Source organism: Kogia breviceps, chromosome 15, assembly GCF_026419965.1.
Source record: "Kogia breviceps isolate mKogBre1 chromosome 15, mKogBre1 haplotype 1, whole genome shotgun sequence".
Taxonomy (NCBI): Eukaryota; Metazoa; Chordata; class Mammalia; order Artiodactyla; family Physeteridae; genus Kogia; species Kogia breviceps.
In genome coordinates this window covers 15,229,764-15,246,283 of record NC_081324.1, presented here as the reverse complement: position 1 = coordinate 15,246,283, position 16,520 = coordinate 15,229,764, and the positions used below count along the sequence as shown (strand labels likewise).

The following is a 16,520-nucleotide window of genomic DNA, read 5'->3' as shown; positions in this document are numbered from 1 at the left end:
ATTTGATCTGAGACCCATATGGCAAGAAGGAGCCGGCCATGGGAAAATCAGGATGAGACAGTTTCACGAGGAGGGAGCAACTAGTACCAAAGTCTACGGCAAGACAGGGAGAGCCTTGCTGAAGGAGCAGAAGGAAGGCTGACGCGTGGTGAAGGTGGAGGAGACAAAGACAGGAGAGACAGGCAGGGCTGGACCGTTTAGGACCTTGCAGCAACACTAAAGAGCTTGAACATGGGTCCTGGCGGGCTGGGGAGTTGCTGGATTGCTTTCATTTGGAAAATGATATGATCTGACATTTTAAGAACAACCACGCTGGCTCCTGTGTTAATAATAGACCTAAGAAGGTCAAGAACAGAAGCAGGGAGGTTCGATCAGGTGGCTTTTGCCATATTTCAGATGAAAAATGATAAGGCTTGGACTGCAGTGGTGGTGGTTAGAATAGAGAGACAAGGTCATGTTCAAGATATGTCTTAGAGGTGGAAGTGTTAGGACCTGTTGATGGATTGGATGTGAAGTGTGAGAAAAAGAGAAGCGTTGAGGACGATTTCAGCTTTTTGCTTTGGCAACGGAGTAGGTGGTGATGGTATTCATTGAGACAGAGAACACTGGAGAAGCAGGGTTTGGAGGGGAAAATCAAGCTTTCTTTTTTGGACAAGTTAAGATAAAGGGACCTTTTAGACATCCACGTAGAGATGGTAAGTAAGCAGTTGGCTGTGTAAGTCTGGAGATCAGTGGAAATGTCAAGGTTGGAGATGGAAATCTTGGAGTCCTTGGGATCCATGCAGCATTTAAAGCCTTGGCACTGAATCCTAGGACCTCTGGTGTCCCAATCTGTAGAAGCTGGGGAAAGGGGGAGGAGCCCCAGAGGAGTCTGAGAATGAGGGACCCGTGAAATGGGAGGACAAGTAAGACACCTCAGGGACCAGGAAACCAGGAGAAGAGAGCAGTTCAAGAAGGAAGGGTGTGGTCTGCGGGGCTCGCGCTGGGGGAGTTGAATATGCCAAGAAGTGCTCTTTGCCTGGCAACATGAAGGTGTCCTGGTGACTTTGTCCACAGTGCCTCCGTGGAACGATGGACGAGGAAGCCTGGCTGGACCGGGGCGAGGACGGAAGGATGTGCAGTCGCTGACTGGGGAGTGGAGCCAGATGGTTAGTGGGGATCAGAGAGGTCATTAAAGAGAGGCGAGTCAAGGACGTGTCTATGTAGGCTGCTGGGAATGGCCGAAAAGGAAGGCACGTACTGATGGGCGCTGGAGAGCTTGGTGTTGGCCAGACAACAGAGCCACCTTCTGATCGTGCCTCCTTAAAATAATTTTTTTTACAAGTCCATGACATTGAAAAGTGTATGAGCCACTGGCTTAGGTGAGAACTAGCTCCCAAACAGGGATTACAAATAACTGTCCATTTTCTGCAGCACTTACTTTTCTGCTACCCTGGTGGCTTGCTCCCTTTCCTCCTTCAGGTTTTTACTCAGATGTCACCTTCACAGCAGGCCTTCCTTGTCCTCTCTATTTATTTTATTTTATATATATTTTTAATTTTTAAAAATGTTTATACAATTTAAAAAATAAATTTATTTATTTATTTAATTTATTTTTGGCTGCATTGGGTCTTAGTTGCTGTGCGCGGGGTTTCTCTAGTTGCAGGGCGCGGGCTTCTCACGGCGGTGGCTTCTCTTGTTGCGGTGCGCGGGCTCTAGGTGCGCAGGTTTCAGTAGTTGTGGCGCCGGGCTTGGTTGCTCCGCGGCATGTGGGATTTTCCCTGACCAGGGATCGAATCTGTGTCCCCTGCCTTGGCAGGTGGATTCTTAACCACTGCACCACCAGGGAAGTCCCAAAAACATTTATATAGTTTTTAAAGGTGACTTTCCGTTTACAGTTATTACAAAATATTGGCTATATTCCTAGTGTTGTAGAGGACATCCTTGAGCCTGTCTTACACCAAGTAGTTTGTACCACCCTTCCCCACCCCATTTGGCCCCTCCCTCCTCTCCCCACTGTAACCAGGAGTTTGTTCTCTCTATCTGTGAGTCTGCTGCTTTTCTGTTATATTCACCAGTTTGTTGCATTTTTTTAGATTCCACATATAAGACTTCATCAGTCCTAATTTATTGTTTTTCTTTATCTAACAGACTATAAATGCCACTTTATTTATATGTTTATATATTTATTTTCTGTCTCCCTCCACTGGAATAGAAGGCAGGGTTTTTCTCTGTTTTGGGTACTGCTAAATGACTTCTTAATTGTTTTATGGCTCTGGCGTGGTAGGTTCTTGGGGGGTAATACAGAGGAAGTAGGGTACAGAATGAGCTGAGACCTGACCGCGAGGGCAGCAGCTCATGCTTGGAAGTGGCCAGAGTAACAACAGAGAGTAGCCCAGACAGGCAAGGGTCAGAGTCCACCGTGTGCACTGAACAAGACCGTGATATGGGAACCATTGGGCACCAGACATTCCAAGAGGGCATAGCTGGGTCTAACCAAGCAGTTGAAGTCCGAGTGCAGGGTGGGAGGCTCTGCAGGGTGGGGAGGTCTGCCCAGGGGACAGCAGTTCAAAGACCAGAACTCTGTTCCCTGCAAGGAGACGAGTAAGAACAAGAGAAAGACGCCTTAGGCTGGCTAGGACTGGTTGGCAGAGCTCCAAGTCCGGGGAGGGGAGCTGGCGAGGACAGATCAGGATGGCTGGAGCCAAAGCAAAACTCAAGCTGGAGACTTGCCACAAGGAGGGAAGAATGAAGGGCATGAAAGGCCACTGGTCATCCCAGGGCCATCAGTGGGAATCAGAGACAACAGAGAGCCATTGGGTCAGCCCTGAGTTATCCAGAACACAGGCCAAGGCTACAGAGATGTCAGATGTCCAAGAAAACTACAAATAGGCACCCTTTTTATTATAAAGATGACATACCTGACCCTGGACTCAGTCTGGGGCCCAGGGAGTGCTTGCTTTTATCAGTGCTCCTCAGGATATGGTCTCTTCCAGCATCATCTGGAAGCTTGTCAGAAATGCAGATTCTCGGGCCCCACTCCAGGTCCACTGAATCAGGCACTCTGACTGTAACAAGCCCTCCAGGTGATGCTGCTGCCCGCTAACGTCTGAGAACCACCGTGCCAGCCCTGGCGTGAAAAGCTGAGAGTGCCAGAGAGTGGGAGCCTACAGATCCTGACAGTGCAAGAGACCAAGACATACGTTTCCTTTTTCTTTATTCCTATTTGCTTCTGTTTCTCATTGCCAGTCTCAGTAGCTGTTTTTTCTTTTTCCCCTTCCAATTTCATTTTATTACTTTAGAAAGTGCACATCATCTTTTAAATAAAATTTTCATTCGAACAATGGAAATATTACTAACATTGATACGTAGTATTGCCGTTGTGCTAAGAGATTAAAATCTTTTATCTCATACAAATCTCACAATGAACCTATAAAGTTGGAAGCAGTATCGGGCCCATTTTTACAGAGAAGGAAGTTGATGTTTAGAGATGAAATAACTTGCCCAAGTCCTCCCAGCTAGGGAAGTTAGAATCAGAACTGAAATATAATGTTTTTTCATGGCAAATCTATGTCTTAACCACTAAGTCCCTAATATATTTACATAGTAATACTAAACACTTCTGATTATCACTGGTGATAGATAGTTTTGGAATCCTTTTCTCTCTCTCAGGCTGACTTCGTAAATCTGTGTTGCAGGATTTTATTCTTTCCCATTCTGTTTAGGTCACTGGGTCTTTTAAGCCTCCTGGAACGAGTTCTTTAGCTCAGAGTCTGTTTTCCTGCCAGCCTTTCTCTTTGTTCTGCCTTTGTGAACTTAGGGATGGTGCATGCCTGCACACAGAGTGAGACCCTGATTCATTCTTTCCGGAAATTAAGAGGAGGCTGGGATCAGAATTGGCTGTGCTACTTCCTCAACTCAGCGCTCTCTTTCACATGTCTCTAAATTTTGTTCCTGTTATAGTAAATCCAACTTGCTGCATCTCAAAAGAAACTCTTGCTGGAAGAGAATAAAGGCATTCTCCAACCCTCCCTGATCCCTTCCAAGTCCTGCCCAGCACACACACAGCCTTCTTTTGCAAGAGGAAACACAGTTGCTCTTTTTTTAAAAAAAATAATTAATTTATTTATTTTTGGCTGCACTGGGTCTTCGTTGCTGCGTGCGGGCTTTCTCTAGTTGTGGCAAGTGGGGGCTACTCTTCGATGTGGTGCACGGGCTTCTCATTGCGGTGGCTTCTCTTGTTGTGGAGCACGGGCTCTAGGCATGCGGGCTTCAGTAGTTGTGGCTCACAGGTTCAGTAGTTGTGGCGCACAGGCTTAGTTACTCCGCGGCATGTGGGGTCTTCCTGGACCAGGGCGCGAACCTGTGTCCCCTGCATTGGCAGGCGGATTCTTAACCACTGTGCCACCAGGGAAGTCCAACACATTTGTTCTTTAGTGAAACACCCACAAGGGTCATCGGTATAAATGTCAAAAGATTGGGAAACTCAAAAGGTACAAACTCGCACTCATGAGACCAATAAGTACCAGGGACGTAATGCACATGACAAGCATAATGCGCACGGCTGTGTTTTATATGAAAGTTGTTCGGAGAGGAAATCCTGAGAGTTCTCATCGCAAGGAAAACAATTTGTTTTCTATTTCTTGAATTTTGTGTCTCTATGAGCTGATGGATGTTTGCTGAACTTACTGTGATCATTGCTCCATGATGTATAAATCAAATCCTTATGCTCTACATCTTAAATTTATACTGTGCTGTATGTCAATAATATCTCAACAAAAATGAAGGAAAAAAGGTTGGGAAGCTCACTCACATACTTGCTTTACCATCAAGTTATAACCCGAAGGCATCGCCTCAGTTTCGTTAGCTGAACGTTCTGGGTGATGGATCTGTCATCAGGATACGTGGGTTAAGAAGAACTCTGGCTGGGATCTTGGGCAGCCCACTTAGTCTTTCGGTCTCAATTTCCTGACTAGGTAGGCAGGGATGGTAACATTTTCCCTTTCGCCGAGCAGGGCTGTTTATTCATCCAGTCAGTCATTCACTCAACAAACATTTACTGCAGAGTGGTTTGGTATGGCTGGAGAAGCAAAACCAACACCGTTAGTGAAAGTGCTTTGAAAATGATGTGACGCTACAGAAATGGAAAGCCTTGCTGTTACTGCTTCAAAAGACCAACGTGGTCGTTATTAGTGTCAATCACCAAGTATTTCTGGCTCTCCTCCCTCCAGGTGCTTGGTCACATTTCACTTCCCGGCCCCACGATGGCTGGGTGGCCTTCATCACTAGGTTTGGCCCACGAGCCGTACCTGGTCTTGCTATTATGCTAACAGCTTTAAGCGTGTCACGTCTGGGCTAGAACATTTTCTTATTAACCCGAAGCCCTCCAGAACGCTCTTGTCCTATGTCCTCTGCCATGGTCACTTCTGAACTATCAGATAGTGGCCGCTCCATCAGCCTGCCTCCCATAGTGAGGAAGTTGCTGAGCCCAAGGTGACTGGCCGTGGACGTGTACCATGAACAAGAAAAAAACCATTATGGTTTTAAGCCTTGAAGATGTTTTGTTACTGCAGCGTAACTTACTGTGTCCTGATAGAGACAACCAAATTAACCCACGAACTGTATCACTGATAAATCATTCCTGTGATCTCTTCTGCTCTTTCTTTCAGTGGCTGGTTAAGTGCAAGGTCCTTTTTAAAGATGCATCAGCATTCAGACAAAGGAATAACCCCTAAAGTCATACTCAGATACTTTCTCAGTCGCCTTACAAGGTAGGTTATTTATATAACTTCTTAATTCATTATTGCTGTGTAATCATTTATTATTTTTTAGTCTTTAACCGTCTTTTGAAAGAATTTTCCAACAAAAATAAACTGAGAAAAATAGTTTTCTTCCTTAAATACAGTTGCTCTTGCTGGTATAATGGCTCTTGCCAGTGGAAGATACCAGTATTCATGGTATTTTTTTTAATTTAATTTTTTTTTTTTTTTTTTGCGGTACACAGGCCTCTTACTGCTGTGGCCTCTCCCGTTGCGGAGCACAAGCTCCGGACGCGCAGGCTCAGCGGCCACGGCTCACGGGCCCAGCCGCTGCGCCACATGTGGGATCTTCCTGGACCTGGGCACGAACCCGCGTCCCCTGCATCGGCAGGAGGACTCTCAAGCGCTGCGCCACCAGGGAAGCCCTGTTTTAAATTTATTTTATTTATTTATTTTTGACTGCATTGGGTCTTCATCGCTGCACGTGGGCTTTTCTCCATTTGCGGTGAGTGAGGACTATTCCTTCCAGTGCGCAGGCTTCTCGTGGTGGCTTCTCTTGCTGCGGAGCACAGGCTCTAGGCGCACAGGCTTCAGTAGTTGTGGCTCGCAGGCTCAGTAGTTGTAGCTCGTGGGCTCTAGAGCGCAGGCTCAGTAGTTGTGGCGCACGGGCTTAGTTGCTCCGTGGCATGTGGGATCTTCTCAGACCAGGGCTCTGGTGTCCCCTGCATTGGCGGGCAGATTCTTAACCACTGCACCACCAGGGAAGCCCTATTTGTGGTATTTGTCCTAATAGAATTTGAACTATATTAAACCAGCAAAAACACCCTTATTCCTCAGCTGATGGACAGCAGATTTCAATAAACATACAGTCAGATTCTTATGGAATCTATGTTCTACAGAATTTGTATGGCTCATATAAATTAATAGCAGTTGGATCCTGTAAATAAGAGACTAATGGTAATGATAAAAATAGAATAAGATACAACTGGGAGAGGGGTTGTTTGAAGCTTGGGAAGATGATCATTCTGCTGTCAAGCAGAACTAATGTGTGGTTGGTCGGAGCAGACAGGAATACAATATTGGGACAGCATATGGAACCAGTGGGATAGCAGAGTGGCAGTGATGTAATGAGACAGCAGAAGTTTAAGGAGAAAAGGGAACTTCAACTCATGTAACCCAAACCCTTCATTTATACACTTTCTAAATCATGGTTTGTTGCTGAGCCCAGATCTCATTACTTAGGGTCCATGGCTCCCTTGTTACACTGCACTGTCACAAAACAGGAAGGGAAGCGTTGAGACAATCTTCTGGGTTCATCAGATGGACTAGGTAAGGTCTGATTCTGGTCTGCCTGGGCTTGCATTCTGGCTCAATCATTTACCAGCTGTGTGACCTTGGGTAAGTGTCTCAACCTTTCTGTGCTTGAGTTTTCTCATCTCAAAAATGAAAATAAGGACTTCCCTGGTGGTCTGGTGGTAAAGAATCTGCCTTCCAATGCAGGGGATGTGGGTTCGATCCCTGGTCAGGGAACTAAGATCCCACATGCTGAGGGGCAACTAGGCCCGCACGCCACAACTACTGAGCCCACACGGCTCAATGAGAGAGCCTGAGTGCCACAAACTACAGAGCCCACACGCCCTGGAGCCCACACGCCACAACTATAGAGAGAAAAAATTTAGAAAACCCGCACGCCACTACTTGAGAGAACCCACGCGCCACAACAAAGAGCCTGAGCGCCGCGGCAGAAGATCCCGCGTGCCCTAAGCTCTATCAAATCTAGTCCTCGTTCTGAACACGTGACAGAATGCTTACTCTTTCAATATCTTTTGGGCACATGGCACTGGGTTGAGTAGCCTGTCCTGCCCTGTGGTCTTCTGGAGGAGAGGGACTGGCATGCAGGCCAAAGGTTCTTAGTGATAAATGCCAAGGTGGGTTGTTAGGGGTTGGGATGTGGGATCCAATAGCCTGGTAGGTTCTGTCTGGGAAACTCGCTTCAGAAGAAAACTCCTGGAGCTGGGGATTGAAGAGCAAGACGTGTTTTACTAGGCAGATAAAGCAGTCGTGGGGGGCAGAGGAAGCACAGGGCTGGAGGGGGGGAGGTGGTGAGGCCTCATGGAGCGAGATGGCGGCGAGGAGCCCAGTGAGTAACTTGTTGCAGGCTATGCACTGGCAATGGGTGGTGGGAACGGAGAGAGGGCCAGTCAAGGACACTCAGGTTTTCCAGCTCAGGCGACATGGAGGACGGCCATGAATTCTTGAGATGGGGGTGCTGGAAGAGGGTGAGTCCAACCCGGGACAAAACTTTGCTGAAAAATAGCGGAGGGCTTCCCTGGTGGCGCAGTGGTTGAGAGTCCGCCTGGCGATGCAGGGGATGTGGGTTCGTGCCCCGGTTCGGGGGAATCCCACATGCCGCAGAGTGGCTGGGCCCGTGAGCCGTGGCCGCTGAGCCTGCGCGTCCAGAGCCTGTGCTCCGCAATGGGAGAGGCCACAACAGTGAGAGGCCCGCATGCTGCAAAAAAACCAAACCAAAACAAACAAACAAAAAAACAGATGAAATACAGTTTATTCCTTTAAAAATGAGGAGGGGGCTTCCCTGGTGGCGCAGTGGTTGAGAGCCCGCCTGCCGATGCAGTGGACACGGGTTCGTGCCCCGGTCTGGGAGGATCCCACATGCCGCGGAGCGGCTGGGCCCGTGAGCCATGGCCGCTGAGCCTGCGCGTCCGGAGCCTGTGCTCCGCAACGGGAGAGGCCACAGCAGTGAGAGGCCCGCGTACCGCAAAAAAAGAAGAAAAAAAACAAACACAGGGGAAGTAGGAAAATTCCCTGGTGGTCCAGTGGTTAGGACTCCATGCTTTCACTGACGAGGGCCCAGGTTCAATCCCTGGTTAGGGAACTAAGATCCCACAAGCTGAGTGGTGTGGCTAAAAAACCAAACAAACACACCAAAAACAAAACAAAATGAACACACACACAAAAGAAAAATAAGAGAAGCATCACCAACCTAAAAACACCCTCTTTAAGGTAAACCCAGTGAAAAAGCAGCCATGCTCCTAGCTATTTTGATGTTCTCATTCATGATGGCATGACTCACTGTTCTTACTCAATTATGATTTATTATTTGCCTTTTTAACTCCAAGAAGAGTGGAAGTAAGATCGTTTGCTCACTCGCTCTTTCTGTAGTTATTGAGGGTCCACTATGTACCAGGCACCGTTCTAGGCTCTGAGGATTCAGCAGTTGAGAAGCCATGCAAGTGCCTCTGGCATGGGGGTTACAGTCTAGTGACTAGAGATAGACAATAGCTAAATAAACAAATATGCAACACTAAGTTGCAATATGCAAATCCATTTATAATAGGTGGGTGATGATACGAGCCACAAAGTGATAATTTGGAGAAGGAAGCAAGACAGAGGGTCTTCCTCTGGAAAGGTAGTCAGGGAAGGTGACATTTATCGAGAACCCTGAAGGAATGAAAGGAATGTTCTAAGCAAAAAAAAAAAGTCAGTGAGCAAAGAAGGATCCACAGAAGGGAAGCAAGAGCAAATGTCCTGAGGAGGGAGCCGTGGTTGATGTGTTTGCAGAATCTCAAAGAGCCCAGAGGTGCCAGAGTGGAGCAAGTGTCTTGGAGAACAGAAGGAATGAGGGCAGAGAGGTGGAGGGGAGGGGAGGGGAGGGGAGGGGAGGGGAGCAGGTGGTCCGGGTCTATAGGGCCAGGGGGCTGTCTTTAGGACTTTCCATTTATTCTGAGAGCAGAAGCCTTCGGAGGATTCCTGTCGGGGAGCGGCATGGTCACATTTACATTTTGCAAGCAGTCACTCTGGCTGCAGGGCAGAGAATGGACTGGGGAGAGGGCAGAAGAGGGGGGCCCAAGTGGAGGCTACTGCAAGTTATAGAAAAGGCAAAGACCCAGTTTCTAGGGGTAAGCCTCACGGGAACGAGGAGAGTAGAGGCTCGAGACCCTTACAGCTGTGTGATTATTCCAACTAGGAGCCACATGTTAAAAATTAGTTTAGTAGATTTTAAAAACTGTTGATAATAATGTCTAACTAAAACAGAGGTCATGTACTAAAAATAAAGGCACCCCTTCCAGTCTTACCTCCCACAGGACACCTGTGTTAACAGTTTCTTTTGAGTTCATTCTGCAGGGGTTTTCCACGTATTGTTTACATGTACTTTCCCCACCCCCTACTCTGTCCCCATGAATAGGATTACACTTAATGCAGCATTATTTTGCACATAGCTTTTTTTATTTAATGATTTAGTGCTGGCGTATTTCTCTATTTGCATGCAAGGGCTCACCTCACTGATGTTAAAGTTGCCCGGGCTGGCGCCACGTGGGTGGCCCATCCATCGCGTATTTAATCGGTCCCCATGAATGGGCATGAAGGTAATTTCCAAGTTTTTTGCAATCTTAGACGATGATACAAAGTCTTTACATTTTTGCGCAGTTGTCTGGGCATGTCTGCAGGGTAAATTCCTACAAGTGGAATCCATGATTTGGTGCTTCTAACGTTCTGATGGATATCTTCCAATGGACTTTCCCACCCGCCAGGTACGAGAAGGCCTGCTTCTCACACCCCGTGACACTGGCTGGTATCACACTTTTTAATCTTTGAAAACCCACTTTGACTTTAAATCTTCAAGCTCGGACAAAAATGAAGCGCAGGTGCATTTATATGACGTTTCCCACGTTTCAGTTTTCTTATTGATCTCCTTTGATTCTCAGAAAATCTTAGGAGGCAGGAATCATCCTCTTTCTTAGAAGAATTTAAGGAACCATCGGCCCCCTTTTCCATAGAAGAGCAAAGGGAGAACTTATATGATTTTCTCAGTGTGAAAAATTTAGACAAAACTAGAACTCATGTTTCACATTCCTTCCCCTGTACCTCCCCAGGCACGGTCCGCCCAGCAGCCTCCACCCACCCCCACTGGCCCCAGCTCCGAGGCTGCCTGGGGCTGGACACTGGCCTCTACCCTGCTGCCTCCTGAGGACATCTGACCTGAACTCTGGTTCAGAGGGGAGCAGGGGGCTGACTTACTCTCCCTGGGGAGATGGAGGGGACAGATGGTGGGAGGGAGGCCGGGAGGTGAGAGCCTGAGGCCTGTGGGAGCGGCTGCAAAGCGGCGTGGTCAGATGCCTCATCTGGCAGGACCCAGGCCCCAGTGAGGGCTCTGTGGCTGTCGCCTGGCTGATCTGGGAAGTTGCATCTTGGCGTAGCTGGCGTCCTTTCTCTCTGAATCTGATCAGCAATTTCAGCTCTGTTCTCCAATACCCACCACTCTCCCGCCCACCTGGCGCTCTCTGTGAAGGATGTTATCACTGTGGGGAGGAGAAGAGTCCCACAGGTCCGGGTCTGGGTGCAGACCAGAGGCAGGGTGCTGACCCCTATCTCTGCGGGGGGGTTGCTCCTCCAGCAGCCCTGCCCTCCCTGTCTGTCATACCCCACCCCAGGCCCTGACGCCCCTTCCGAGATGTTCAGAGATGCTGCTGGGCCACATGATCTATCCTTGCTGCACAAACCTGCAGTCTTATGTATGTTCTTTAAAAAAAGAGGGCTCTGATGGAGGCCCACCCAGAATCCACACCAGAATTGCATGTGCCTCCCACGGTGTCCAATAGGGGCCACCAGACACGGGTGGACCAGTGAGATATACTACAAATGTATAGTACACACCAGCCTTTAAAGACTTGGTAAGGGAGTTCCCTGGTGGTCTAGTGGTCAGGACTCTGCACTCTCACAGCCGTGGTCTGGGTTCAATCCCTGGCCCGGGAACTGAGATCCCGCCAGCCGCATGGTGCGGCTAAACAAAGACTCAGTAAAAGAAAAATAATGTAAAATAGCTCAATATTTTTTTATATTGGTTATCTGTTGAAATGATAATATTTTGAATATATTGGCTAAGAAAATATATTATTTACATTAATTGTACTTTTGACTTTTAAAAATGTGGCCACTAGAAGATGTTAACTAAGTAGCTGACTTGTCTCCAATTATATTCTATTGAACAGCCCCCGTCTAGACGTCTAGTGCCCTATTCATCATCATTGTAGCTGCTGCAAATCCTGCTTGGAAGCAGGTAGTGTGTGAGGGAAGGAAGGAAGAAATAAAGTAAGGAAGGGAGGGAGAAGAGGGAGACTGGAAAGCGATTTTCATCTAGGGAGGCCTTGTGGAAGGAACACGCAACAATGTCAAATCTCAGTGCTGCTACGTGGTTGGACCATCTGGGACCAGAGACTCAAACTTCTCTGAGCTATAATTTCCTCATTAGTAAAATCGAGGTCATAGTTGCCTGACAGGAGTATTTAGAGGTTTAGAAAGCTCCTAGCACAGTGGCTGGCACGTATGACTTGCTCAGTGAATAACAGTAGTTTTGCATAAGTAGCACCTGCGCCAGCACATGACAGGTGCTCAAGAAAAGCTTTGGAACCCACAAATGTATGCAGGTTTGGGGATGTGTGTGGAGAGGTGGTTGCCCGTGCGGTGCAATCTGTTTTTGAACATCTTATCTGTCATCGTTATGTGCCCACCCAGGGGACCGAATGGAAGCTCTGTGGAGAGTCACCCTCTCGCCCAGCTTTTCCCTGCCAGGTTGCAGCCTCTTCACCTGTATTCAGCATGCTTTTCGGTTAGATTGCTCTCCCTTGTGCCCTGGACACCCGTCTGGGAAGTGCCCGAGTTCCACCTGGAGAGCTGCCAGCAAGCGTGGAGGCCGAATTTGCTGTTGCTAGGTAACTTCCTGTCGGTCCAGGACGCAGTGAGTTTAAGTCACTGGCCGTGAAAGGGCAGAGAGGTGCAATCCGGTGTCTGCCTTCACATGGTTTGGGGAACTTTCCCAGAGCCACCCTGAGTCTGATCCGCTCTCTGCTGGCATATTCTCTGGAGTAATAGCGACGCTGTAGGTGGGAAGACTGGCCTCTGGGGATGGGGTGGGAGTTACGGCCCCGTCCCCGCCGGGGCAGTGCTGTGAAAGCGGAGCGGGGGCAGGGGGGTGGGTCTCGGTGCCTGCCCCGGAGGCAGCTGCCCGCCGCTCCATCACGGTTCCGTTCCGGTCCGCGTCGCCCCGGGGGGAAGGACACTTTCTTCACCTCCGCCCAGAGAAACAGTAATGAGATGGAACGTGGCACCACCCCCTCCCCAGAATGAATTCTATCCCGTGTCCAGCAGGATCTGACAGAGCAACAACGTCTGTATATATTGGTCACGGCTTCCTTAAAGCTCTAGTTTCCTCCTAATGAGCCTGGAGGAACTGAAAGTGAAATAGCTGTAATTAAACCGTGTCACTGCTTTCGCCTTGAAAGCACAGCTGAAAGGAGCATCGTTACAGCACGGCTGCATAACCGCCGGCCAGCCAGACGGCTGCCTTTAGCTCTCAAGGGCCCAGCAGCTTCGAAGGGGTGTACATCACTGTCTAACTGCCTTCAGGTGGACCCACGTCTGTGACGGGGTCCAGGAGGAGAGGCTGGGCTGTTTCCCCAGAGTCAGACTGGCTTGGGCCACACATGGGACAAGGAAAGCTGTCACTTCTCTTGGATCAGTCTGGTCTCCCTGGGACCGTGGGCGTGGGAGGGCAAGGCCAAGGCGCCTTTTATCTCTGACGCCCTGGAGAGAACTGCCCGCAGGAATTGCCTCACACTGAGTTAGAAATACAGGTAACCGCCCGGTGGCTTTGGCCGGCTGATCTCCTGTCAATCATGCGTGGGACCTCTGGGGTTTCCCACAAAAGCTCGCCTGCAGCCAGGCCTCCGTTCTAAATGAACACATTCTCTGCACCTGGAGTGGCAGGAGGGCGGGAAGGCAAGGAAGAGAGAACAACACCGACCCTCTGACTCCAGAAGGAGGATTCATCCTCACATCTGCGAAACGCGACGGAATTTAGGTCCCACCACTGTCCTGGGAGATCAGCTATTATTGTTGTTTTCAACAAGAGAGAAAAGTTGTCTGAATTTCCATTTTGTAAAATGGTAATAATACCTACCCCCCCGGGATTGTTATAACCATCAGCTGAGATGAGGGATGTGAAATGTCTGTAATTCAAAGTCCTTTCTATTCCCGTGAAAATTTCACCCACCCGCCTACTGAGTTCCTTCTCCTGGTCCAGGAAGTTGAACCGATGTGGAGTAGAGGTGGTACATGAAGGAGAGGAGTGACCTTTGCTGGTTTCTTTCCCTTGCAACGGCTGGACGTGATGTCTTGCCAATGACTTTCAGTTCCATCTCATGACACCGGTGATCCTCTTCATCCATGGAAAGTGAGTCTAACTGGAGCAAGTGTTTCTCCCCGTGTGGCCTCTTTCATAAAACTGTTAAGAGGGTCTCCCGTTCTGGGCAAAGCAGCTTTTACGATTTGGGAAACGAACTTTCCCGAAGAGCGTGGACACCAAACCCGCCACTGTTTACTTCTTCCGAGCTCTCCTCTAATCTTTGTCCTACACAATCAGTCTGTATTTTTGCAGAGCTATAATCAGTGTGTCTGTCTTATCTAGTCTCAGTTTCTTCCATTTCACTGTTCTTAGAAACATTTCCGCATCTGGACATGACCTGCTTACTCGTCAGTTGTAGGATTTATATACCATTTTCTATGGTGGGCACCTAGATTGTTTCCAATTTAAAAAAAATTATTATATATTTATTTATTTATGGCTGCATTGGGTCTTCGTCGCTGCGCGTGGGCTTTCTCTAGTTGCAGAGAGCAGGGGCTACTCTTCGTTGTGGTGCGCTGACTTCTCATTGCGGTGGCTTCTCATTGTGGAGCACGGGCTTCAGTAGTTGTGGCACGTGGGCCTCAGTAGTTGTGGCTTGCGGGCTCTAGAGCGCAGGCTCAGTAGTTGTGGCGCACGGGCTTAAGTTGCTCTGCGGCATGTGGGATCTTCCCAGACCAGAGCTCGAACCCGCGTCCCCTGCATTGGCAGGCGGATTCTTAACCACTGCACCACCAGGGAAGTCCCTGTTTCCCATTTTTTATGATTATAAATGGCACATCAACGAATGTCTTTGAACGTGCTACTTTTTCCTCTTCTGTACTTATTTCCTTGGGGGGTTATTTCCAAGTGGAATTACTAGGTCAAAGGGTAGGAACAATTTTGCGGTGCTTGTTACATATGGTGAGATTACTCTTCAGGAAGGTGGAGTAATTTATAGTGTCCCAAGCAATGCATCAGTGTACCTGCTTCGCCACGTTGGATGTGTATCACCTTAATTTTTGTTAGTTTTAGAAAAACTCTTAAGGCCTCAGTAATTCACGGGAGAAATATAGTTTGTGGATTGTCCATGCCATATTTTAAAAGATTTATTATTCTTTTTGTTAAAATACATGTTCAATTTAAGAAACATAGGAAAATATTAGGATCAATGAGGGAAAATACAATCACCTTAGACCTGTTTCCTCACTTAAGTAGAGGTGATTTTGCTATCCATATTTTTTTTTTTTTTTTTTGCGGTACGCGGGCCTCTCACTGTTGTGGCCTCTCCCGCTGCAGAGCACAGGCTCCGGACGCGCAGGCCCAGCGGCCATGGCTCACGGGCCCAGCCGCTCCGCGGCATGTGGGATCTTCCCAGACCGGGGCGCAAACCCGTGTCCCCTGCATCGGCAGGCGGATTCTCAACCACTGCGCCACCAGGGAAGCCCCGCTATCCATATTTTGATGTTTATTCTTCTGATCTTTTATTTTGCACAGTTTTTTATACACGAAAGGATTCTGCATATATACTTTAGATCTTTCTTCTAATCGTTTTATGATATAAGCACTTTCCTATATTATTTTATTTTTTAAGTTAACATACTTTTAAAGTCTGTATAACATTCCATTTCATGAATGAACTATAGTTTACCTGTATCTTCCCCTAGTGTTAAATACTTAGATCATTTCCAATTTTATAAATAACAGTCTCATAAACATTTTTGTGGTAACCATTTGTCTCCAACTCTGATATTTCTAGAATGCATATCCTTAAGAAGAATTGCTGGGTCAAAGGGCATGAGTCTTTTGGGCTTTTGAAGTACAATGACAAATTGCTTTCCTTAAAGGCTGTATCAATATTCAGTCCTCTGGCCATCTAATTACACCATTGCCAATATGGACTATTAATAATTTAAAAAAACCCCAAAATGCAAACCTTGTTATTTTAAGATGTGTAAGAAAAATTCATTTTTCACATCTAATTTGTAAGTCTTTGATTACTAGCAGTGGAGCTGAATTCCAAATATGTGTTGACCAGCTCTGTTTCACGATTACCTGTTAGTGCCCTTTGCAAGGAGACGTTTAAATCACAGGCTGACCCATGATGTTGCCCACTCCAGCCACATGCAAAGACTCAAGCCTCCTGGGCAAGGAAAACGCATGCAGTTTTTGTTTTGTTTTGTTTTGTTTTGTTGGTGGTGGTGCTACACGGCGTGCGGGATCTTAGTTCCCCAACCAGGGATCAAACCCATGCCCCCTGCATTGGGAGTGTAGAGTCTTAACCACTGGACTGCCACGGAAGTCCTTCCAAATTTTAATGTATCCTAAGAATTGAATAATTTTTAAAAAGGCAGATCTGTCTGTTTACATGCATATCTGAAGCATGTGAATCTTCCCGACTTCAAATGTAGAAGAGTTTTTGGCTGACCACTTAAAAAACATTGTTCCATGCTTCCACTAGGTACAGAGGTAGTTTGCTGGTATAGTGAGCTTGAGTCAGAAGATGTGGTTCAAATCATGACTGATAAATTACCAGCTGGGGGACCCAGTGTAAGTTGCTGGACTCTCATTTTCATTGTTCATGTCTATGAGATGGAGACAATACA

At 47.6% G+C, this 16,520-nt stretch overlaps 2 protein-coding genes across 2 annotated transcripts in view; one reads left to right on the top strand and one right to left on the bottom strand.

Moving 5' to 3' along the window:
• Nucleotides 1-16,520, bottom strand: part of LMAN1 (lectin, mannose binding 1) — a 240,022-nt gene that overhangs the window by 24,021 nt on the left and 199,481 nt on the right. The window lies entirely within an intron of this gene.
• Nucleotides 1-16,520, top strand: part of LOC131742747 (O-acyltransferase like protein-like) — a 93,035-nt gene that overhangs the window by 41,699 nt on the left and 34,816 nt on the right. The window contains exon 4 of the mRNA XM_067014992.1: nt 5,649-5,750. Within this exon, the coding sequence (XP_066871093.1) occupies nt 5,680-5,750 (71 nt within the window). The 5' untranslated portion in view covers nt 5,649-5,679. The remainder of the gene's footprint in view (nt 1-5,648; nt 5,751-16,520) is intronic.